At 42.0% G+C, this 24,671-nt stretch overlaps 1 protein-coding gene and 1 long non-coding RNA gene across 9 annotated transcripts in view; both read right to left on the minus strand.

Moving 5' to 3' along the window:
• The window catches only part of TCF12 (transcription factor 12), a 340,614-nt gene extending 317,996 nt beyond the window's left edge, over positions 1–22,618 (minus strand). For 6 of the 8 annotated variants that reach the window (XM_064267498.1, XM_064267499.1, XM_064267497.1 and 3 more), the window contains exons 1-3: positions 22,485–22,618; positions 21,589–21,685; positions 20,527–20,599 (exon numbers count right to left, since the gene is read on the minus strand). In XM_064267498.1, the coding sequence (XP_064123568.1) occupies positions 20,527–20,599; positions 21,589–21,663 (148 nt within the window). In that variant the 5' untranslated portion in view covers positions 21,664–21,685; positions 22,485–22,618. Of the gene's footprint in view, positions 1–19,290; positions 19,376–20,526; positions 20,600–21,588; positions 21,686–22,484 lie in introns of those variants that run through there. The other 2 variants (XM_064267500.1, XM_023558275.2) reach the window with 2 other exon arrangements.
• On the minus strand, positions 7,085–19,284 carry LOC135227278 (uncharacterized). The gene is made up of 2 exons (XR_010317440.1): positions 10,268–19,284; positions 7,085–8,258 (listed from the first exon to the last, which is right to left on the minus strand). It is a non-coding gene; the product is annotated as an uncharacterized LOC135227278 (long non-coding RNA).
• Positions 22,619–24,671: the final 2,053 nt, after the last annotated feature.

Below are 24,671 nucleotides of genomic sequence, written 5' to 3' on the forward strand. Positions count from 1 at the left end.
ACCTTCTCTCCAGAGACAACAGAGAGAAAAAGCCTTCCCCTAGAGCTGGCACCCTGAATTCAGACTTCCAGCCTCCGAAGCTGTGAGAAAATAAGTTTGCTTGTTAAAGCAACCCACTTGTGGTATTTCTGTTATAGCTACTACCACTACTTACGCTGTCAAGTGGATTCTGACTCACAGTGAACCCATGGGATGGAGCAGAACAGCCCCCTAGGGTTTTCAGGGCTGTAATCTTTACAGAAGCTGACTGCCATATCTTTCTCCTATGGAGCGAAGCAGCTGGTGGATTCAAACCACTGACCTTTTGGTTAGCAGCCAAGTACTTTACCTACCGCACCACCAGGGCTCCTTTCTGTTTGTTAAAGCCATCACTTGCGGTATTTCTGTTACAGCAGTACTAGATAACTAAAACAACATTCATCTCAAGTCTCTTTTACAGTAAGTCAGAATACAAATAAATTACATATTTGATGAATGCATTTTCAAGCTTTACAATTCAGATACCGATTTCATTTGTAAAAGACATATACTATATCTTACAGCAGCAATTAACATTTTTCAGAGTAATTCTAAGACGTCAAAAATTTAAATGATAGTCTTGCACTTTTTTCTAAAAACAAAGCTAACTGAAGCGGATGCCTGTGAACTTCATCTAATCCAATATTCAAGGAGTATTTTGCTTGCACCACCACAAAAACATGCACAATTTTTAAACTATTTTAAGGATTTTAAAAAAACAAACACAACCATTTTAACAAAATAAACATTTGATACTTGAATGTGGAATTTGTTCTTAATTCAGTAGATTACAGTCAGGTTGAAAGAAGACTTTTTAAATGCTGATTAAACCATCTCCAAATTCTCAATCTACAATGGACTAATCCCTTGGAAGAAAATGGTTTCATTTGTGTAGAAGGTGTTCCTCCTATAGAAACAGGATTCTTGCTTCAACTTTTTATGAACCCAGGTCATTAACATTCACAGCTCTTCAACAGCTCTCCTCAAACTAAGAGAGATTTTTGCCCTCTATAAGAAACAGCTCTGCCAGCCACCAGGGAAGGGGGCATCATTTTTCTCTAAATAGTAATGCAGTTCAACTGTGCCATTCCAGTCTCACCTGGTAAGATCCAGTATGAGTTTCAATTTTGGGGGTACAGGTTCATTCCACTATTAGTCTCTCCATGGAAATATTAGATACTCACAGTCTATTAGGCTGGTAGCAGAAACCACTCTTTATGTCCTTATATCCCAAAGAAAATGCCAGACTCACAGTAAATTCTCAAATGGTTCTTGAATAAACAAGTATTTAAGCACCCACTATAAGCAGGTGGAAACTCTGATGGCACAGTGGTTAAAAGCTTGGCTGCTAACCAAAAGGTCAGCAGTTCGTGTCCACCAGGTGCTCCTTGGAAGCCCTACGTAGCAGTTGCATTCTGTCCCATAAGGTCGCTATGAGTCGGAATCAACTTGATGGCAGCAGGTCTGGTGTTTCCAGTATGAGCCAGGTACTGTGTTAGACCCGAGAAGCAAAACAGCATCACTCGCGTTGCTGACCAGACAATGTGGTAATCCTGGTTTCACGAATACCGTCTTCATTCACGTATTCATTTCTCTGATGCGGTGTTCTTAGTCCCGCCCACCGTTCAGCATCAGCCCCGGGGTATCTAGAAAGACCAGTACCTGACTTCTTCCCCCTAAGCTCTAGGAGTCAATCCTAACGGCACATCAGAGTCATCTGGGGAACTTTCAAAAATCCCAATATCTGCGTCATTTCAGGCCAATTAAATCAGAACTCCTGGAGGTGGCACCCACCTAGAGGTGGTTTCCCTGCCTGTACTCTTCCTACTACATGTTTTCTATCAGCCTCATTTACCTCCCTAAAGAGGAAGGCGGATGTCTGCTTTCAGCTATGATGTAGTAGCTGGCACTGGACTTACCCTCCTACTGCAAAAAATTAGGAATGGAAAAATATGTATCAAATGACATTTTTCAGACACTGGAATAAACAGGGTAAGTCTGTGATCCCTGAGAAAAGGAAACCAACCAGGTGAGCTCTACTGTCACCCTGGCTTCCTGCCTAGAGGCAACTTACAAATGGCTGCAGAGGGGAGGGTCTCAAGCAAAGCAGACAGGTCTTGCTGGGCCACACAGCAAGGCTGAAGCAGCTGGAGTTTGTGAAGCAGAGGTCCAGGGGAGGGAAATATGAAGACAAAGAGCTCCAGAAACCTGCATGGAATCCCCTTGAGTGTGTTACCAATAATCAAGGCTTCAAACTGGTTCTGTCTGGTTTGAACCCCCGTCTACGAATTGCCTTTTTAACAAGTTCCCAGGCGATGCTAATGCTGCTGGTTGGGGACCAATTCTGAGAACTACTAGCAGAGCAGTGGTTCTCAAATTTTATTATACATTAAGAACCACCTGGGGATCTTGCTAAAATGTAGATTCTGATTCAGTATATCTAGGGTAGAAAAATAAGTTCTCAGCAGGGGGTTGAACAGGAATTAACCGGTTCAAAGCCCTGACCTGAACAGAGAACTTCATTAAAAAGCCAACAAATACCCTTAATAGAAGGAGGTGAATATAAAATTAGCCACTTTAATTTACAAAAACTGGAGACTCATTTTGGATTTTGCCTGAACACTCCTATACTGCGTATTTTCACCTGGACCATCAGGTCAAGCATGCCAAAATATTTCTGTGTGTATCAGTCCAACAGCTTGTTCACCTCAGATCAGAGCACCAAACACAGCCTTTCCTAGAGTTTCCCAGGACTATTTTTATGTCCAGATACATTATTTACGATACCAAGACAATATCTGAAAAATTCCGAACTTGTATAGAAGCATTTGATACCAAGAAAATATTTTCCTACCACAACCCAGCCTGAGGGTTATTTTCAATTAAAAAAAAAAAAAAGTTCTGAAAATCGGGTACCTTTTAAACATCAATGAGATAGTCAATGAAAACAGTCAGATTATTATTAAATGTTAACAAAAGCTCCCTTTTCTGAACTTTCTTGCTATGCAGTGAACATCTTCACCAAAAAGTGTCATTTATATTTTTGAAATGTGTTTACAAACACAGCTTTGTTTCATAAAACTCAAAAACACAAAGGCTCCATTCAAATCATAAAAATACCAATTATCTCATCACAGAATCACTGAGCAAATGCAAACCTGCTCCTCTCCCAGGGAGCAAATGGGGACGCTCAGAGAACTCAACGACCAACCTAGAGACTGTCGAGGTGGCACTTCAGAAATCTGCGAGTTTAACAGGCAATCAAAGTTACTGCCTGAAATTGTAAAAAAAACTCACTATCAGACTACACAAGAAAACTCATCCCACATATTTCCAAGTTAGGCTATATCTGAGTTAAGACACAAAAGTACTCTAGCAGCCAGTACTTCAGATAAAGTGGCCTTAAGTCAGTGAGAAATTTACCAAACCCACTGTCCCTGAGTCAATTCCGACTCATAGTGACCCTATAGGACACAGCAGACCTGCCCCACAGGGTTTCCAAGGATGTAAATCTTTACGGAAGCAGACTGCCACATCTTTCTCCTGTGGAGTGGCTGGTGGGTTCAAACTGCCAAACTTTCGGTTAGCAGCCAAGCACTTAACCACTGGGCCACCACCACTCCTTGAGAAGCTGATGGTCAAGAATTTTGGTTCCAAGAGATTACTGAGGTATAAGAATTATTATCTTTATCGCACAAATCACATCTCCAGCTTGACAGAACTCTATATGTTTCCTAATCAGACTTCTTAATCTTCAGCTGATGTTCCCCCCAAACAGGATTCTGCCAAATTTCAAGTACAAAGGCGACGTCTTAACTCCGAACTACATCAAAGTGGTCAACCCAATTCTTAAGTTTTAAGAAGATATACACAATAAAATTATCAAAGATATCACATCTAGATCTGAAATCTAACTTCTAAATACGAAGATAACGTGCTTTCTACAATCAACAAAGCCATCTTTGGTATCAAAATTCCAAACTGCAAATGATTTAGAAGTTCTAAGTAGAAGGCGGCAGTTTGCCTTTCTATCAAAGTTAAACAGGAGAACAGACTCACAGTGCCACTAAATAAGGGCATCTTTTTCTGCTCTTATGCATGCTTCCCTAGAGCCACCATAATTCTAGATTATACAACCTTTCCTCCCTCATGCAAACCTTGGCAAAAATCAGGATTGTTTTAGGAAAAGTGTAATTTTCCAAAGTTCTGGCCATCTGCTGGTTTCCAAGGATGTGGTAAAATGGTTCCTATGGCCCTCACACAACAGAGCTCCTCTATCCAATCAATCCCGGAATCAGACAAGCCCTTCTCCCCACAGTCTGACATTACTAAAGAATGAGAGTGCCACACGCCCTGTGAAAAGAAAACACTATGAAAGTATCACTTCTCTTCCCTTTTCCGGGCCAGGGCTGGCTGCGGTTCCGTACAGCCAGCTGTATTCATGTAGAACCCTAATGGTTTTACCACTTGGCCACTTCCTGCTCATCTAGACAAGATGTTTAATCGCGGGGTCCTGGATGGGCTAGGTTTCTGCAGAAGGAATAAGAGATCAGGCGGAACATTCTAATACATGAACGCCTCAGGTATCCACTCAGCTAATCCACACAAGTCTCACTGCTATTTCGCGACCATGCAGCTGGGGCTGGGAAAGAAAAAATGAACTGCATGCAATTACCAACAGATCACACACCTCAAATCTAAATCAAACAGTCACCAGGTGCTTACTGACCTCAAGGTCAGGTATTTTGCAGAACGACAAGTTTAAAACACCATCTTTGTCGTCAGCGAGTGTACAATCTGGCTAATGTACATATAATAAAAAAAAAAATAGGTGACTGTATTCTAACAGTGAAAACTAAAGAAACTTAGGGTAAAAAAACTCAGAGTTCACAGAGACCAACTTCCCACAAACAGGAATCATCTGTTCATCAGAAGCAGGCTTCAGTCTTCTTTCAAACGTACAGGGTTAGACTCAGGAGGCAGTCCGGCCACAGTAACTGGCTGGACTCTACTGGCCGTGACGGCCATATTGGCCTTAGATACGCTATCAGGAGCAAAAAAAACAAGTACTTTCCTCCAGTCAAGAATCTTTAAAATATCTGCACTTTGACAAATTTGTGACCTGGAATGGCTGGGAACTATTTTGTAAAGGAAAGAGCATTCGAGTGGCACAAGAATGGGAAGAAGGTAATCCTAGATAAAAGAAAGGAGGCAGGGGGCCAGCCAAGAACAGTGTGACTGAAACAGATGATTCAGACTGGGAAGTAGCGAGTGTAAGACTGGCAGAGGTAAGTCTCTGTCAGATCATTAAAGTGCTTGAACACCAGAGTGAGTCTTCTGTTTTGACAGCCAACAGGGAACAATCACGGACCCTGAGAAAAAGATGAAGACGTTTTAAGAATGTAAGATGGACTAGAAAAGCAACAACTACCAGCAAGGAAGCCAGGTAAGAACACGACTGCAGTGCCCGGTGGTAAAGTAACAGGTTATAGTGGCAGCCGAGGAACACACAAGCTCATCACTTAGCTATGGCCCCAGGGTTCTTACAAGTTATACCCAAGAACCCTCACTGGCCATTTCTCAAGGTCTGTAGTTTTGCCACTTCACTTGCCATCTCTTCTCACATCATTGCAATTTAATATAAATCTTCCAAGAAAGCGCTAAAAAAAAAAAAAAAACAAGCCTGCTCCCGTTGAGCTGATTCCCACTCACAGCGACCCTACTGGAGAGAGTAGAATTGCCCCACAGGGTTTCCAAGGAGCATCTGTGGATTCGAACTGCTGGCCTTTTGGTTAGCAGCCGACCTTTTGGTTGGCAGCCAAGCTCTTAACCACTGCACCACCAGGGCTCCAAGAAAGCATCAGGAATTATTAAAATGGGAGAAGCAATGAAGAAAGGCCCCTAGGACCTTCTTGATTCCAGTCAAGTAACTGTCAAGTAACAAGTCAACTCTCCCTATAACCCTTCCACCCAAACCCTGTCATTGTATTTGTCTGGGGAACAATCAGCAAACAGCTCCTGTGGAGCCCCAAAGTCCACTGCCCTGCTGGCTCTGGGTACCATGAGGTTTGGATGCTGCTTTCTTTCTTTAAAATAAAGTGAAAAGTTCTAAGTACTACAATCCCATAAACAGATGCATAAAAATACAGTGAGAGTCTGGAAAAATCCCAGTATGAGTCACACAAGCACACTCAATGCACAGAAGCAGTACTGGTTCCTAAGCCTTCATCTTCCTATCACAAAGAACCTGGGAACACCAGCATCAGCAGAGAGCCCCTGCCCAGATACTCTGTCAGCCCTTCCTGCTTCAAGCACAGGCATATGGCAGATGGGGGTTACACCTGCATTTCCCAACTTCATCCTTACTCTCCTTCATCATCACGCAGGAGTACACCAAGGCCACCACATTCTGGAGTTTTAATTCTTTAAAAAATAACTCTCCAGTGACAATAAAATGTTGTTCAGATTACCATTTGTCAGTAAAAAGCAGAATATTCCTAACATTCATCAACTACTAAAACCTAAGGATAACTGTCACTACAAACAGATCTTCAGCAAGTACTGAAAACAACTGAGCAGAGGATAAAGAAGTCAGCAGATAACAGAGAACTGCTGACCTTGGGGCTCTATGTTTGTGATATAATCAACAGTCCTTACAAAGATTATGTCTGAAGATTTCTTTCATTACTTTACCTTTCCCAATCCAACCAAAGAGAAAGAACTCATCTGGGGAGTTTGAGATTGTGGGGGGATGCCTACTAAAAGGAGTTCCTTAAGCCACCTTCCCTCTAAATCTCCTAATTTAAACTTCCATAAATTATCATGAGAAACGTACAACCATAATTTTTGCATGAAGATTCCCCCCCCATATATATATTTTTAAGCTTGGAAAGCCTTCAGGAGTTGCTATGCCACCTTACATAATAACACAACTAAGAATGGTACAGAACCATAGGCTTCCACATATTAAAAAACATCTCTTCATAAATTATTTAACTCCATCACTATCACAACCCCATAAGGCAGTACTTTTATTCTCTTCATTCAGAGGCGAGTAAACCGATGACTCAGTGAGAGAATTCTCATCTTCCATGAGGAAGACGTGGGATTGATTCCTGGACAGTGCAGCCCATGTGCAGCCACCACCCGCCCCTCAGTGGAGGCTTGCATGTTGCTATGGTGCTGAACATGTTTCTAGGAAGAAAGGCCTGGCAATCTACTTCCGAAAATCAGCCAGTGAAAACTCTCTGGTTCACAACGGTCCGACCCAGAAGGGATCACACAGATGGTGCAGGATCAGGCATGAGCGGGGGGCTGACTCAACACCAGCTAACAGCAGTAACGAAGCAGACTCAGGGAGGTTAACACACTGCCCTAGCATCACGAAGCTAGTAAAGGATAATGCCAAGACCAAACCAAAGCCTTCTGACTCCAAACTCCTTCCTTTCCCCGATATCCACAATGTACCTCTCTATTCTCTACTATTTTCAAGTAAACAAAACCATTCTACACACACCAATAAAGAAACAACTGTATTAACAGGCCCTGTTTCAAATACCAGGAGCCCCCGTGGTGCAATGGTTGAAGCATTCAGCTGCTAACCAAAAGGTCAGCAGTTAGAACCCACTAACTGCTCCGAGGAAGAAAGATGTGACCGTATGCTTCCATAAAGATTATAGCCTTAGAAGCCCGGTAGGGCAGTTCTACTCTGTCCTATATGACTGCTATGAATTGGAATCGACTTGACCGCAATGGGTTTGGTTTTTGTCTCAGATACCTACAACCAAATTACAGTCCAGTCTACTTTACTTTGAATGTGTCACCTGGTGGCGCAAACATTTTGCACTTGGCTAACTAACCAAACCAAAAAGTTGGCAATTCAAATCTACCCAGAGGCACTTTGGAAGAAAGGCCTGGGGATCTTCTTTAGAAAGGTCACAGTCACGAAAACCCTGTGGAGCAGAGTTTTAGTCTGACAAACATGGGGTTGCCAGTCAGAAATGACTCAACATCAACAGGTTTTTCTCCTTTAAATAAATGAAAATACAAAATGGACTAACCATCACCCCATCAACATTATAAAAGTTAGTACTTTAGTCTTTTCATTTTAATCCATTAAGAATTCTGTTGCCAACTCTTCAGACAGGGATTGGACTAGACAATGGGATGGAGAGGGATGCTGGTGAGGAGTGAGCTTCTTGGATCAGGCGGACACTTGAGACTGTGTTGACATCTCCTGTCTGGAGGGGAGATGAGAGGGTAGAGGGGGTTAGAAGCTGGCAGAACAGACATGAAAAGAGAGAGTGGAGGGAGGGAGCAGACTGTCACATTAGGGGAAGAGCAACTGGGAGTATGTAGCAAGGTGTATATAAGCTTCTGTGTAAGAGACTGACTTGATTTGTAAACTTTCACTTAAAGCACAATAAAAATTGAAAAAAAAATTCTGTTGCCAAAATTAAATCTCTTCTGTATGTTTAATAATATTTTTAAACTACTCTTGGAATAACTATTTTTCATGTGTTTTTACTTGCCTTTCCGACTAAATAAACACTAAATCTTTGGAAAAGAGAAAGTAAAAATAAAGAATTTCTCACACTATGAAGCAATCATTCTTTCTACAGCCAATTTATCTTAACAACTATCAAATTTCACCTTCTCCCCAAGGCACACGATCTGATGACAGAGGAACTAGTAAGCGAAGACCAAACCCATTGCCGTAGAGTCAATTCCAACTCACAGTCACCCTACAGGACAAAGTGGAACTGCCCCATAGGGTTCCCAAGGCTCTGTAAATCTTTGCGGAAGCAGACTGCCACAACTTTCTCCCGCGAGAGAAAACCACACACACGAAAAATTATACACTCCTAAAGGCATTTTGGAGCCCTGGCAGCTCAGCGGTTAACAGCTCAGCTGCTAATCAAAAGGTCGGCAGTTCAAATTTACCAGCCGCTCCTTGGAAACTCTATGGGGCAGTTCTACTCTGTCCTATATGGTCGCTATGAGTTGGAATCGACTCCACACCAATGGGTTTTGGTAAAGCTAAGAAATGTTTAGTTATTTTATAAAGTTTAGGAGCCCTGGTGGTACAGCAGTTAAAGCACTTAGCTGCCAACCAAAAAGGTCAGTAGTTCGAACCCACCAGCTGCTCTGCAAAAGAAAAATGTGGCAGTCTGCTTCCATAACGATCTAGAGCCCTGGAAACCCTATAAGGCAGTTCTACTCTGTCCTACAGGGTCACCAGGAGTCGCAATCGACTTGACGGCAATGGGTTTGGTTTTTGGGCCTTCTTTTTAATTAAAAAAAAATTTTTGCATCGTTTCTTTTGGAAAATAGCAACATTACACCACTTAAGCCTTCTTGTTACAACAACAAATTTTACAGATTTGTAAAAAAAAAATTAAATTCCTCCTCAAGACAAACCGTGCCCTGCTGTAGATTGGTATCAGTGCAGGTGCAACGACGACCGACCAGCTTGCTACTTCTGAGGGGGAATCAGAAACCACAGGCAAATGTATATCACTGTTGATTTCTCTATTTCCTCTGTGAAAAGAGCAGTTACCAGCTTCCTATAGGTGATACAAAGTAAATAACATACGAGTAAATACTTACGAAATAAGTGTTATCACTATTGATTTTTTAAACAATGAAACTCTTCTCTTTTCCATCATCATTCACTGGGCGAAGTCCTGTTGCTACTACAGCTTGCTCAGCAGGTGTCCAGAGTCAGGCTCACTACTACACTGCCCTCAAGCTTACACATAAGAGGTTACCTAAATATGAAGGAAAGAGAGGCTCTGGCCGTACCCTGTTCTGTGTTCTTACACCAAAGCCTTTCATACTCCTACAAACTTTTCTTAAGTGGACTTAAATTTTTAAACATTTTATCATGGCTCTTTTACACTGGGGATAGATCCCACAGGGAACAGGCTTGCACCAAGCAACCGGCAGAGCCAGCATGACCTACCTGCCCGCCTCTCAAACAGACTCCACAGACTAGTTTATTACACACTCTTTCATTGCTACTTCCGTATTTTATACTCAACGGTAGTGGACTGAGCCAATGGCAGGCTCCTGAAGAAAATTTCACACGCTCATTAGAATCACAACTTGTTTTTTATAATGATGTCTTTAATGAGTATATTTCAGAAATAAAAATCACATGGTACTAGCCTAGGAAAACATTCAATTGTTATTAAAAACAGTTAAATTTACCAAAGACCGGTTTCTTCTGTCTCCCACAAAACTTTACCTTGCATCCCTTTTCTTCAGGAGGATGGTAGGCTTGGTATGATTTTCTTCTCTTTTTCTTCTCAGGCAACACTTATAATTCAAAAAGGGTACAATCAGGGTTCAGGCTCCTTTTGGACGTGATCACGTAATGTTAGTTATATAAATGATGGGGGTTAAAATAATTCTGTTCTTCTGATGTTGTTTGCCATCAAGTCAATTCCATCTCATAGCGACAGAGGAGAACCGCCCCATAGAGTTTCCTAGACTGTAATCTTTATGGGAGCAGATTGTCAGGTCTTTTCCTCCCACAGGGGTGCCTGGTGGGTTTGAAGTGCCAATCTTTTGGTTAGCAGCCAAGTGCTTAACCATTGCTCCACCAGGGTTCCTTACTCTCCTGACAGTACTCTGAAAATTTCCATGCATGCTTATAACTGATTGGGAAAAGTACATTCCTTTACCCAAAATTTTGGTTCTGACTGAGCAGTGTTTCATTCTGTTGTACACAGAGTTGTTGAGTCGGAATTGACTCGATGGCACCTAACAACAACATGACCTAGAGTAAAAAAAAAAAAAAAAAAAGCTAGCCATCAATATTTAGGATACTTAGGACAGTCTTGAAATGGCTCTAAATACCACCTCATTGGAAAAAAGGTATCACCAATTCAAGTTGTCTTTATGCACCCACTAAGAGATTCTACATGAAACACACCCTTCCCTTTAACTTTATTTCAAACTGGGAACCACAGAGAAAAATATTTTCCAAAACTTTAGCATGTCAACAACCTACCAGATAAGCAAATGGGCCTCTCACCAAATGATAAAATCAGCTACATACAGTAGGGCTACCAAACAGCAAAAATCTAGGAGGACCTGCTAACACGAGGGAGCTCAGCCCTGGTCTAGGAGGGGCCATACAAGCTCACCTTCTCTTAGCTCACATGCGTCTAAGCCATGCTCCTGCCAATAAGTTCACAGTGAGATGAGCAAGAAGCAAACCTCTTCTTTATCCCCCAGCAACATGGAAACAAGAACATATGCCTCCAGGACTGAGAGGCTGGATGATGGTAACACCCCGTGGGGCTCCCCATGGCACTCCACGACCACTAACTCTCTCCAAGAGCAGCAGGCCTTTGCTCATTGATTGGAGCTGCCGGGATCATGTAAGTCACCCCGTGTTCTCTACATTAGTCACCCACGAAGTGGTGGGAGAGCAATTATGAGTTGGTCCTGCTCATTTTTTAAAGCCTCACGATGGCTCACCGGCAAAACTACCAGAAAGCAAATAAACTTCCCAACAACTTCTGAGTGAGGCTTGGGAGTGGCTGCCTCCAGACAGACTAGCATTTGGAAACTGGAATGATCTTTCATCAATTAGATTACCACAAATTCAGAGAAACCCCATCAGTCCAAATCGAAGCACTTCCTACAGGCTGAAACAGAGCCTTTAAAGTATACTATTTTCTGTCCTGCACCTTATCTCAAATTGTTTTATTATTTTGAAGGTTTCATCCAAGTCACCACCCAATGCAATAAACATTAATAATCAATCCCTAATCTGTTTTCATTTCTATGGGATCTCTAAGTTCCCAACCAGCTCACAGTAGCTTGAATGACTCACAACGGTCTGTCCGTATGAGAGTACATTTTTAACATGGAACCGAAAGGAAAAAAAAAAACACTCTGTGAAAAAATATACATTTCCTTCCCCAAAAAAGCATATGTTAAAAAATTACAGGATGATCTGGCTGGAAAGAGAAAATGCTGGTACAAATTGCAGTTACGTTACTAACAAATATCTCATGCTTCAGTTCATGGAAATAACATTTCCTACCTACAGACGGTTTTCTCCTCTCATGTAATGATCCTTTTTTCATAAACTTCTGGGGATGCAAGAAGAGATCCAGGAATGGTTAAAGGCAGCTAAAAACTATACTGTTGAGCTGGGCTCCTCACTGAGGAATAGGCAGCAAAGGCCAACATCCCACTCCACCCTTCCGCCCCAAAGACACAAAGCGATACAAGAGAGGAAAACGTCAACATAAGCCAAACACAGTGTATCTTCCTGGAACTTAAGTTTTCATAATGATTAATTAAAATGTTTATATTAGAATAAACTTGCTTGTGCTAAAAAAAAAAAAAAAATTTTTTTTTTTTTTTTTATGTTCTACAGAGGAGAAAATTAAGGTGTACGTGAATTTTCAAGATAAGATTTCTTCTGCTCACTTGTGATGTGCTGCTTCAGGTTATGGGGTGGGGGTGTTCCTTTTCCACTCTGCCAATAAGGAAAAAGTAGAGAAGCTCTACCCTAGAGACTCTTAACATTCTCTCCAACCTGTCTCCCAGCTATTCTATCCTCTCAGGCCACATAATTTTTATTGTATGTATTTATTTAGACTATACCTCATTCCAAAAAGGATTTCAAGCAGCTGGAGAGAAAATATGGAGCAAACACTACATGCAAGTGGCAGTGCCGAAGCGGAAAGAGAGTTTTCAGAGGGTGTACACATTTCGTTGACTAGTTTACACTATACAATTCCTAGTCTTCCAAATTACAGTATTAGGAAAAAATCAACTTAAAAGAAAAGTCCTTTTGTGCCTGATTTCTTCTTAGACTTTTAACAAGATATATATAATTTTACAGCACTAAAAAAACAACTTTGATAAGTTGCCCTTGTGGGGACATTTTCCCACCACCACTGCTATGAGGAAAATCTTGTTGTATCCAAAGTAAGACGAGATAATGCCCTAAATTACTTAGAAGAGTACACAGAATATAACAGTAATTCAATAAACATAGGCCATAATTATTTTTGTTAATAATTAATATTATTAAAATTACTTAAGAAAATGACACAATAATGTTGGCAGCTAGCAGTTTTGAAGCAGCTTTGTGGCAAGCAAATACAGAGATAACCATATTTGATTCCCACAAGGATTCTGAAGGTAAGCATTATCCACTCTTCACAAAGGAGAAAGCTGTGGCTCAGATACTTTAAATGACCTGCTAGGCCCACCCCGCCAGTAAGTCAGAAAGCAATTCCAACCTTGTTGTCTGGCTCCTGAACCCAACTCTTTCCACTATACTACACTGCTTCTTTCATTAAAAAAAAAAAAAAAAAACAGGAATTCAAGGGTTCTCTCAATGACAGACTCCAACTGGATTTACACTACATCTCAATAAGCACAGGTCAAAGAATGACAGGAATTCCATCTAGACACCACATAATCCATTTATACAAAAATATTATCTGTACCAAATATCATCATGTGCTCCATTCATACGCTAATAAAAATTTGTATTTTTATGTTAAATAATCAACCAAATCTCTAATTTTATACCTTTATCACCACCATCAGCATCAATCCTCAAGCAAAAAAAAAAAAACACATCAATCCTTGGCCTGATAATTTATCTCCCTCTGAGTTCATTTCCTTAGGGGAATTCGTTCACTCACTTAGCTTTAATTATAACTTGTAGGCACACAAAACAAAATCTGTATCTCCCATCCAAAGGAAACTGAAGTGGAGGCAAAAATGTTTACGTACACAAAAAGGTACTCTCTACCACATTATTCATAATATCAAAAGGCAAATTCTAACAAAAAGTAAATTAACAAACAAAAACCCAAAACGTCAAGCAGTAAGAGAAGTGGTGAAATAAGTATGGTACATGCATCCTATGTCATACCATGCAACAATTTTAAACCACGTTTACAAAGGCTCTTTAATGACATAGGGAAATACGCTATAATATAAAATGGAAAAAAAAAAAGCAGAACATAATATGAAACCTTCAGTAAACTCTTAATTCTGTAAACACAGGACTATTAGGAGAAAATGATTAAAAGGAAATAAATCAAAACAGTAATTTTTGTTGGGTAGTAAAATGGAGTGATTTTTTTTTCCCTTATTTCTTCTCCAATTTTCTCATCAGAGACCATGTATTTATTTCATAGCCAGAAAGAAAGCTGGTTTTTGTTTGTTTGTTTGTTTAAAACCAACATCTTCAACTCATCTCCCAGCACTCTTCCCCCATCTTACCCCCAGATTAGCAAGAAGAGTCCCAAGTCCTATGAATTTTAAAATGCTCAAAACAATTCAGCATCTTTAATTTCTCCAGCACTGCCACCCTCCAATTATGCCAGAACTACAACCTTGAGCCGCTTCTCTTACCTTCAGAAATCCAACCCTTCAAGTTCTATCTTCTACCCTGGTATTGTTCCTTCTTACTTCCTACACTAACGCCGAGTCCGGACCTTCATCAACTTACCCCCCAGATGAGCAGGGAAGGCTCCTAAGTAAACGCCTTCCTCACTGCTAGTCAGTCCCTCACCACTAACAATTTACTCCACCACAGCTTACTATGTCCTTGGCGCCGTTCTTGGGGCTGTCTTAAAACCCAGTAAGACAGCTACTATTAGTAGTCCTACTTTACAGATGAAGAAACAGCCAGAGAGAGGTTAAGTAACTTAGCCAAGATCATCCAGCTAGTAAAAGCGCAAAGCCAGGATTTTCAGGATGGCCCCTGAAAACAGTACTCCAGGCACAGTGATCAGTAAGAGCCAGCTGCTCTTTCTCTGATCTCTACAGGCACTTGCATCAAGTTAAACTCCCACTTCCAGGTCACATCTGAGAGGTCAGTTCTCTTCCCTAACTCATTTTCCACATCACCTTCACAGGTAACTCTAAATTCATCCCGTCTGAGTTTTCGTTAAGCCTGTCCCACTTCTCAACAAACTTACTTTTATGGATTCAGTTTAAGCTATATTAGTGTATAGTTGTTGGCAGTTTTTATGTTACAGAAATTTAGCTCCCTCATGATTTTACATTTTATCTTCCCATCTAGACAATAAAATGTTTCCACTTCCTTTTGCCTACCTTCTTCATTTCTCACCTTCTCAAAAGCTACTAGAATACTGGCTTCACAAAGTAAATAATAAATAAGTGGTTGACTGACAAATCCAAGATAAATACAGCTCAGCTGTTCAAAAAGGCTGAATATCATTCTTTTGCCTTTTGAACTGATATATATTTAACTGTTTGTTTTTTCCTTTTATTCCCTAAATGCTAAAACATAAGGTTTGCAATTTCAACATTCCCATCCAGAAAAAAAAAAAAAAAAAATTCAAGTGATACTCAAAAGTAGTCCTATTAATTGATAAAAGGAAAATAAAAGTATCCCACATTATTCAGAAATAACCTTTTTCTCTTTTTCCAGCAGACCCTTTACTTCACTCTGTGGCAAGAGTTAGCAAGGTATGACATGCTAAGCAGGCAATGGCGTTTCAAGCAAGATTACCAATTGTTCAAGAACAGACAAAACTATCTAGCTTTAATGAAGGAATATTTTAAATGCCTCCATTAAATCTAAGGAAACCGTGGTGGCGTAGTGGTTAAGCGCTACGGCTGCTAACCAAAGGGTCAGCAGTTCGAATCCACCAGGTGCTCCTTGGAAACCCCATGGGGCAGTTCTACTCTGTCCTATAGGGTCTCTATGAGTCGGAATCAACTCGACGGCAAGGAGTTTGGTTTTTTATTAAATCTAAAGTGTAAAAACTGTGTTTATATTCAAGGCTGAATATCTTCATCTTTATCTTACCATTCCAACAGAATTTTTTTTTTTTAAATCAAAGGAAAAGATACTCTATTGGATAACGTAAAAAACAGAACCTTGCATTTGTTTTTAAACTACTAACGAAAACAGATAAAAGTAACAATACAGGTATGCCTCATTGTATATAATAAATGTCTAAAATACTGTGATCTATCAAACTGTGTTTTAAATCCATTATAAGCAATTATCATTTAAAGGAACACTACAGGGAACTGTTCTGGAAAGCACAATCTTATATTCTCGCCCTAATTTTTCTGTTTTCCAGGTTTGTATTTTCATACACAGGTTTTCTCTAAAAGACTTCTTTGCTACTTCACCTGAGATGAGCCACCTAGCAGCACATCATATTCATCCTAAAATAACACATTTTTTTTCCTCCTTGTCTGCTGACTCTGGAGTTACTTTCATTCATCATTAAAGCTTACCTAAAACAAGTATCTAAATGATTCATTTACCCAAATAATAGTACTAAGTCTTAACAAATTTTAAAAAGTGTTTCTTACCACAAATATAGTTAAAAAATTTCAAAGCTGACAAGCACACAGTATGAACCAGGCCCTACTCATAGCCTTAAAACGCCCTCAGTGAAAAGGCCAAACCCAGCCTCCTCTCTTTTTAAAATCACCATTCCTATTTATACTACACTTCAGTTAGAAGAACACATTGGTAAAATTCTGGTTTTCTCTTTCTTGATTTTCTCCTTGATATGTTCAAATAATGCCAGGCAATTTGAAAAATTTACTCCATGTTTAAAAGAGTAAGTAAGTGTTTAATCATTCCACCAGGAATTTTTTTTTCTAATTACTGTAATGGAGAAGCGGATGCCACTACAAGAAGGCAACATCAGGAATCCTCTTGGTGATGGAACTAACTGCTTTGCATCCTGACAACATCAGCATCAATAACCAGGCTGTGACACTCAACTACAGTTTTGCAAGATGTTACCTTTGAAGGAAAGCGGGTAAAAAGGTATAAAGGCTCTCTGGGCACCGTTTCTTGCAGACGCAGGTAAATGGTACCTACAGTCATCTCAAAACAAAAAAAAATTACTTAAAAAAATTTTTCTAAAGAGCCATTTAATGGACATTCATTTTTCTGACCCTATACAAATATTCTCCAAAACCCTACATATACATCTGAAAATTTTCCCCCAAAAATGATCGGTAACTTAAGAACGTAAAACTATATTCTTTTTAAAAATGAAGAGCTACGAAACACTCTTTACAATTATTTCCCCAAAAAAACTTGGACAAGAAAAAACGTACAGTTACAAAAGTCTGATTTGAATGAGGAAAAGTAAAACTTTACTTGCTAGTTAAAATAACTTTCTAAATAGAAATATCAGAGAGAGACATACTCAATACATACACATGGCTTGCAAAACAAATACATCCCACCCCTTCCAGCTTTTCTTATTACCTAGATTCAAACACTAACAAAGGAAATTTTCAGATGGTATGCCAACATTTAATCTACTGAAAAGTGAACCTGATATCACAACCTCTAAAGGGGGGGGCGGGGGTTTAAACACCTTAAACATTTCCATTTTGACAATCCTTTCAACAAACTTTCCTCCTATACGCTGCCCTAATGGAGTACCTCACTTTCTGCTCCTACAGAGGGAAACATCTCCCTCAAGGTCACTGTAGGAAAGTCTCCCACAGCCTATCACAAGGGGACTAATTCAGTCTTACCATAACACAAAGAAAATTAAGAGCTTGATGAAGAAAAAACATTACAACCGACTCAAGACAAGCAAGTAACAGTAAATACACATTCATATTTTCCAGTGACTTCTGATGAAATGTCAGCTATCATAAAGTTATTTGTTTTGCCTCATGAATGAGATCAACGATAACGTCATATACTGTAACATATACTGTATGTTTTCAGCTAAAAAATAAAACACTGTAAAAGTGTTATATGTTATTTTTCAGAATCAGCCCACGGTGAAATTAAATCATCCTCAAAAAGGACAAATAATCAAGAAAGGAAATTATAATGTACAATTATAGTTTTCACTGGGTAAAAGGCCTGGGGTTTTACACGTGTTACTCTAAAGACCAGAAAATCCTAACTTAATCTTTAAGTCAGCTCTTCAAATTGAAAATCAGATCATGAGCCCTTTATATGCTGCAGATAAACAAGCATCAGGACATATTACACAATATCCTTTGAAATCAGGGCAGATGATTATTTTAATTATCAATAAAATACATAAAGTATATCAATAATATTACTATACCAAATTCTTTCAGACCTTCCCTTTAATAAAAGAAATAACTATATGTCTAATAACACATCTACCAATATACTCTGATGTAAAATTATCACTTATGCTATCTTCCCTTCCCCAAATTTAAATCCACTCAATAATTATTAAAGGTCACAGCTTTATTTTTTGAACAATTTTTTTTTCTGGCATTTAAGATAAACCACACAAACATTACTATATTCACTGAATACAGGTGTTTAAGTTCAAACTTTAAATGGGTAACAAACCCAAATTTTCGTTTTGGCACTAAAATTTCCCACTTCAAACAATCAAATTCTGTGACCATTTCTACAGTGCAGAATTTTTTTTTTTCTTTGTGTAACACAAGCTATTTAAAGAAGGGTCCTGTAGCTGCTCCAATGCCATGTCTTTATTCCTGACCAAGTTCATAGTGTAATTCTTAATCTACTGACAACATAAACCATACCTTTTTAATCTTAAAAAGTGAAATAAACATATTCACTCTATTTTAAAAACAGAAAGCATCTTTAATAGCAAGTTTCTGAAGTTCATATTCTCAAGAACAGTGTCAGTTAAATAGATTTTCCACAATTTAAGCAGGAACTAACAGCATGAAACAGCAGCATCACTACTCATTTAATGAATTATTTACTGAGCACATACTACGTATGTGGAACTTGACATTTCAAAAATAATTTCTTACACAAAATAAATTCGAGTTCCTAAAACTGCAAAAATTAGGATGCAGTCAAAATATTCATAAAGAAAGAAAATGTTGCCTTCGTCTATATTAACTAATAATTTTCCCCCTTGCCTCTAAAAAAGTAACAGTTTTCTAGTAATGACCAGTAAAAGGAAGACGCTATGGGGAAAACTGGGGTTTGGCTGACATTTCATGTTACCCTTTTGATTATGATAATATCACTCTTTAGTGCTATTTAAAATCCAAAACCTTTATTTTTTTGAAATGTTACATTACATGCAATATTTTTCACCACTAACTGAAATTTCATCATTAAGAACAAATTTTAGTAAAGTAGTATATAATTTTAAAATAAAAACATTCTTTGAATATGAAATGTTAAGTTAGTTATGAAATTAACCTTACTTTCTGATATTTTTCTCTTCCCATATTTTACAAAATCAACTATCATTTTACTGGAGGAAATAAAAAGTATCAAAGAGGAATTACTGAGTTTCAGTCCACAGATCTGACAGCTGGTTTTCTTAAGATGATGCTGCTTTGACTTTAGTTATTTGCTTTTCACCTCTTAGTACTAAGGAATAAATGAAACAAAAAATTACAGTCTTTGTACGTTACAATAAACCTTCCTTATGAAATGTTTATAAAATAATTGTGAGTTTAAAAAGTTAGAAAAAAAACGAGAAAAATGAGATATATGTTTAATCAAGGAGCAAATTAATTACAGAGAAAGTACATTTAAAGAAGATAGCACTATTATGGTAATAGAAATCTAATTTAGCTTAAACATTATCCTATTTTAACTTGAATACAGCACAAAATTCAGTCATTTAATAGGAAATATCTGAATATAAATGTAAGTTTCTATTCATTTGTAACATTTACTCCATTAACATTTTAAATAATTGTCCACAAAATTATTAATTTGTTGCAGACTTCCTGAGAAATGACAATTTTTTAAATAAATACATCTTATTGATGATTATTTAACTCAATAACAGTTTTCATATGCATATATTCAATAGAACTGTCTTTACAGCCTGAGATTTAATAATGCTAATTAGCTGAAAATGTATGAAAATTTAAATGCACACCTATATTTAAATTAAAAAAAAAAAAAAAGGACCATGCATGAACTACAGGGCTTTTTCTTCTAACACTTTTCAGTACAGAACAAAGTACTGAACTGATATATTTAAATGGCTTCTGCTCATTTTATTCTCTAAATGCTAAAACATTCTATTGGTAATTTCAATATTCTCATCCAGAGAAAATAAATACTCAAGTGACAGCTAAAATCAATCCTATTAAATGACCAAAAAAAAAAAAAAGTATACTACACTGTATAGAAACAGTCTTTTTCTTTCCCCAAAAGACCCCTTCAAACAGTGTTACTTTACTTTCTGTGGCAGGAGTAACCAGTCTTTGACAATACTGCACAGGCAATGACATTCCAGGCAAGACTACCAACTACGAACTGAATCTCTTGTCTTCAATCATTTTAAAATTCATAAGGGGTCAATTTCAAATCTACACTGAAATTCTTGTGGAAATGCCAATGGATTCTTGGTGCAACACCTATAATTTAGGGCTTTTTGTTTTTCTTTTTAACTTGACACACTAGCAAATGGCATGCAGAAAAATATTATTAAATGCTTGACACTCTTCCACTAAAATGTAATGTAACACCAAGATGTGAGTTTCTGACTTTAGACATCATCTTACCTGATCCACTGAACTGACTGCTTCCCAGCGTGGTTGGCCTAGTTTTCCCACTATTGACAGGTGGGGAAAACATCTGCAAAATAACCCAAATGTGTCAAAGTTAGTCCTGAAATTCTTCTAGATCCCCTGCTAACAAGTCCACCAAGAGCCATCAACTAGTTACTATGTTTCCAAAGAAAGTTAAAATTCAGGAGATACATTCAGACCCAGAAAAGCAAATACATTAAGAGATACAATTTCCTAACACTACTTGGAAGTACAGATTGCATTCTGTTCTGAAAAGCTGGACACTGACATGACAGAAGAAAAGATTATTAAATTTAAACAGTCAATTTTTGCCCAAGATCTTCACCTTGAAACTAAGTGAATTCACTACATTTACACTAGACACACACGCAATCTAAAAGCATGTCCAGTGAAACAACTACCTTCACTACAGATCCACTAAGACGCAGTTCTACGGAGCAGGTATCCTCCCACCTCCAGACAGTAGTTATTAAAGAAATTCAACCCTTTGGTTTCAACTGATATTTTTAAGTCATGTGCACACATACATATCTCCACAGCCATCTTAAAATAAAACTGTTCAGCTCAAAAGGTTGGAAATCTAGCCCTGGGCTGGCTTTCTCATACCTGACATCTTTCAAGTACCACTAACTGTATCAACCAGATCTCAGGGAGCAGGATGTTGTGGAGTACTGAAGAAAAAAAATAATTCTTTTTTCATATAAATCCCAAATTCCTAATCACAATAATCAGGCTTAGAGGGTGACTCAACCAAAGATCGTGGTTACATTGTTCTCCTTTTAACTGGGTAAACCGAATGACCCCTCTGGCGTTAAAGTTTTAAATCTGCAAGTCTAGACATTACATCAAAGTTCAGGTGTCCAACTTGGGGGAGCTGGGCTCCCTCCCTGAGAACTACCGCTCGAAGCAGGTGGAGTTCACGCTGCCCAGACTCCACGTCGCTTTTAACCCCCTCTCTTGCCTCCCTCTATTTTGTTTGCTATTATTTCTGTAGACCTCAGCAGGACCCCAAGAGGCCGCGAAAAGGTCCCCTACCGCACTGAAGTCCAGCAGGTCGCTCAGCTCCTTGTCGGTCCCTATAGCGGCCATGCGCTGCTGCTGGGGATTCATCCTCGGTCACTTCTAGCGGGTCCTAAGGCGGAAGACACGGGCTCAGGAGAGATCCCGAGGCCCAGAGCGCAGGGGGCGCAGAGGGTCGCAGGGGGAGAGCGAAGGCGCGGGGCCGCCAGGCTGACTTCCCGGACCCCCGACTCGTCCCCACCGCGGCGCCGACAGGGCGCGCGAGCCCAGCGCCCGCCGGGGTCCGGGGTCCGGGAACACGTTCCCCGGCGCGGCCCGGAGGCTCCGTAGGTCGCCGCCTGCCCGCGAGTTTCCGCGCCCCCCGCCCCGGGCCGCCGGTCCCGGGGGCCGCGCGGGGGTCCCGGGGGCGCGGTGCGGGGACTCGGCGGCGGCGAGCGGAGCTGCCAGGGGGCCGCCCAGGGAGTCACCGCGCGGCAACAATGGGGCCGACAAGTTGCAGGAGCCGCGCCGCCGCAGGCCCGTGTCCACTGCGCACGGCCCCGACGTCCCCGGAGGGCCTGCGGCTCGGAGAGCGCCCCCCGCGCCCCGGGGCGTCCGGAAAAAGAAAGAGAAACGCCGGCCACCCGCCTGCCGCCCCGTGCCCCGTCGCCGCGGCCTCCCCACCTGCGCGCCCGCGGCCGGACCGGCGAACAATGAGCCCCGGGCTCCGCGGCCGGACCGCCCCCCGCGCCCCAGCCCGAGCGGCCGAGAGAGCCGGGGGCGCAGGGCCGAGCCCCGCCGCTCGCGCCTCCCCCGCTCTCCAACTTGGAGGGGACCCCGCGCGGTGCCGTACAAAGGGGCGCAGGCCAGCCCCGCTCGGGCAGGACGCAGGCGCCCCCGGCCCCGTCCCCTGGCCCCCGGCCCGCGGTTACCTGCTGCCCCGAGTCCGCATCCAAGCCCGATTAAAGTTCACTCCGGCCGAGAGCGCGCTCGGGCCCCACGCCGCCGCGCCTGGCTCCCTGTGCCCGCGCGAGCGCTCGGGTCCGGCCGGGGAGGCGGCTCTCGGCCTGGCCGCCCCTTCCTCCGGGCGGGCTGGCGGTCCCCCCGAATGGAACTTGTGGGTCTCCTCAGGCGGACATGTTCGCCGAGCGGCCGCAGCACCGCGCTCGCACGGCCCCGGATCCCTCCGCGCCGGGAAGAGCCCGGCTTAACCCCCTCGTGCCCGGGCCGCTCCGCCCGCCGAGGAAGTGGGGCCCGCAGAGGGGCGGGAGGGGCGGGAAGGGGCGGGGCGGGGCGCTGGACAAAGCCCGCGAGGGCGCGGCGGCCGGAGCCGGACCGCGGGAAGGCGGGAGGCGCGGGCGCGCGGGGCGTGCGGCGGGGACTGAGCCGCCGGGCGCAGCTGCGGGCACATCCGTTTGCTGCCAGGCCGCTGGGAGCCCGAGGTCGCGCGGGCCGAGCCCGGAGCCACTCAGGCCGCCCCGCCCGAGCACCAGCCGGAGTACCAGCCCGGAGCCCGAGGCCGCCCAGCGCGGAGCCCGAGCCGGAGCCCGAGGCCGCCCAGGCCGCCCAGCCCGAGCCCCACCCCGGAGCCCGAGGCCGCCCAGCCCGCGCCCGAAGAACACGGGGCCCCCCTGGAGCCCGCAGCTGCAAAGTACTGGAGGCCGCCCAGCCCGAGACAGCGGAACACTGGACTCCAGACGCTGCGCGCGTGGGGAAGGGAGGCCCGGCCACTGCGGTCCGTTCTGGCAGTAGTTGCGTTTGATACCGAGTTGGATGTAAGAGAAAGGACAAAACCTCCCTCAAAACACATAAAGCAGCGTGGGGTTCAGGTTCCGACAAATTCTCCACTCATTCAACTCCTCACGTCTACAGCCACCTCCTCCCACCCGCATCCCATTCCGGGCCACGGAATTGGACACTGGAACCTGCCCTTGGACCTGGATCAAGCAAGTCCCTTCATTTTACAGAGACGGCCCAGAGAGGTTCCTTCTCACGATCACTATCTGGCACGAGTTCTGAAATGGGCCCAAAGAAGCAGCCGTAAAACGGTGTACAGAAAAGGCAAGCTTCAGATTCAATTCGGGGATCGAAGCCAGTGTTTTAGCTTTCTTGGGTCAGTTACTAAGGTAAAGACCAAGAAGGCCCATGCAGAAGAAGCGCTGCTGAGTAATGGCAACAACGTGGCAAGAAACAATTGAAGTCTTGACAAGGACGGAAAGAGGGAGGTAGATTGAGCTGCAAATACGAAATGACTTCTACACAGTTAGCTGTCCAGCGGGGAAAGGCGATTGTCAGTTGGGGTGGGGTTTTTCCCTGATATTGTCAATGCCTAAACCTGGACCCAGTGGGGAACCTCCCCCTTGTCTTGGTGAAAGGAGCCCTGGTGGCGCAGTGATGAAAGCGATGGACTGCTAGCCTAAAAGGCCGAAGGTTAGAAACAACCAGTGGGTCTGTGGGGAAAGTCTGCTTTTCTAGAGGTTTACAGCCTTGGAAACTACGGGGTCGCTATGAGTCCAAATCAGCTGGCAGACAGTGGGTTTGGGTGGCTTGGTGAACACCTGTTCCTGGAGTCATATCCCTGCCCTGGCTCCTTGCTGAACCATGTGTTTCCAACCTAAAAAAATTAGCATACTCATTCCCTGCCACGTTTATTTGTTGGTGATGGGCATGACAGTTTGGGCCAATGCTGGGCAATTTGCTGGGGGATTTGGGGGATGTTCTTTCATATTCTGAGAGAGCTTCAGAAGCAACCCAGCTTTCTGCATGTGCTGGAAAAAAAAAAAAAAAAAGGAGCCCCTGGGCTGTGGGCAGCCATCTTCCAGCCACAAGGGCCAGCCCCATTAAAATAAAGCAGACATCAAGAAAGCATGTAGCTGTTGGTTGCCATTGATACCGACTCATCGACCCCATGTGCGAAGAGTAGAGCTACTCTGTAGGGTTTTCAGGGCTTCCCAGGTGCGTTCAGAAGGCCAACCATTTTGGTTAATAGTGAAGCACTTAAGGTTTGCACCACCAAGAAATCTGATCTTTGGTCATGTTTTTGAGATTCTGAATCAAACAGCTTCTGAACCCAAATCTGCCTTTTTTGATAAACGAACAGGATTTAGATTTTCTGTTAT

This window comes from Loxodonta africana, chromosome 13, assembly GCF_030014295.1.
Source record: "Loxodonta africana isolate mLoxAfr1 chromosome 13, mLoxAfr1.hap2, whole genome shotgun sequence".
In the NCBI taxonomy this organism is placed as follows: domain Eukaryota; kingdom Metazoa; phylum Chordata; class Mammalia; order Proboscidea; family Elephantidae; genus Loxodonta; species Loxodonta africana.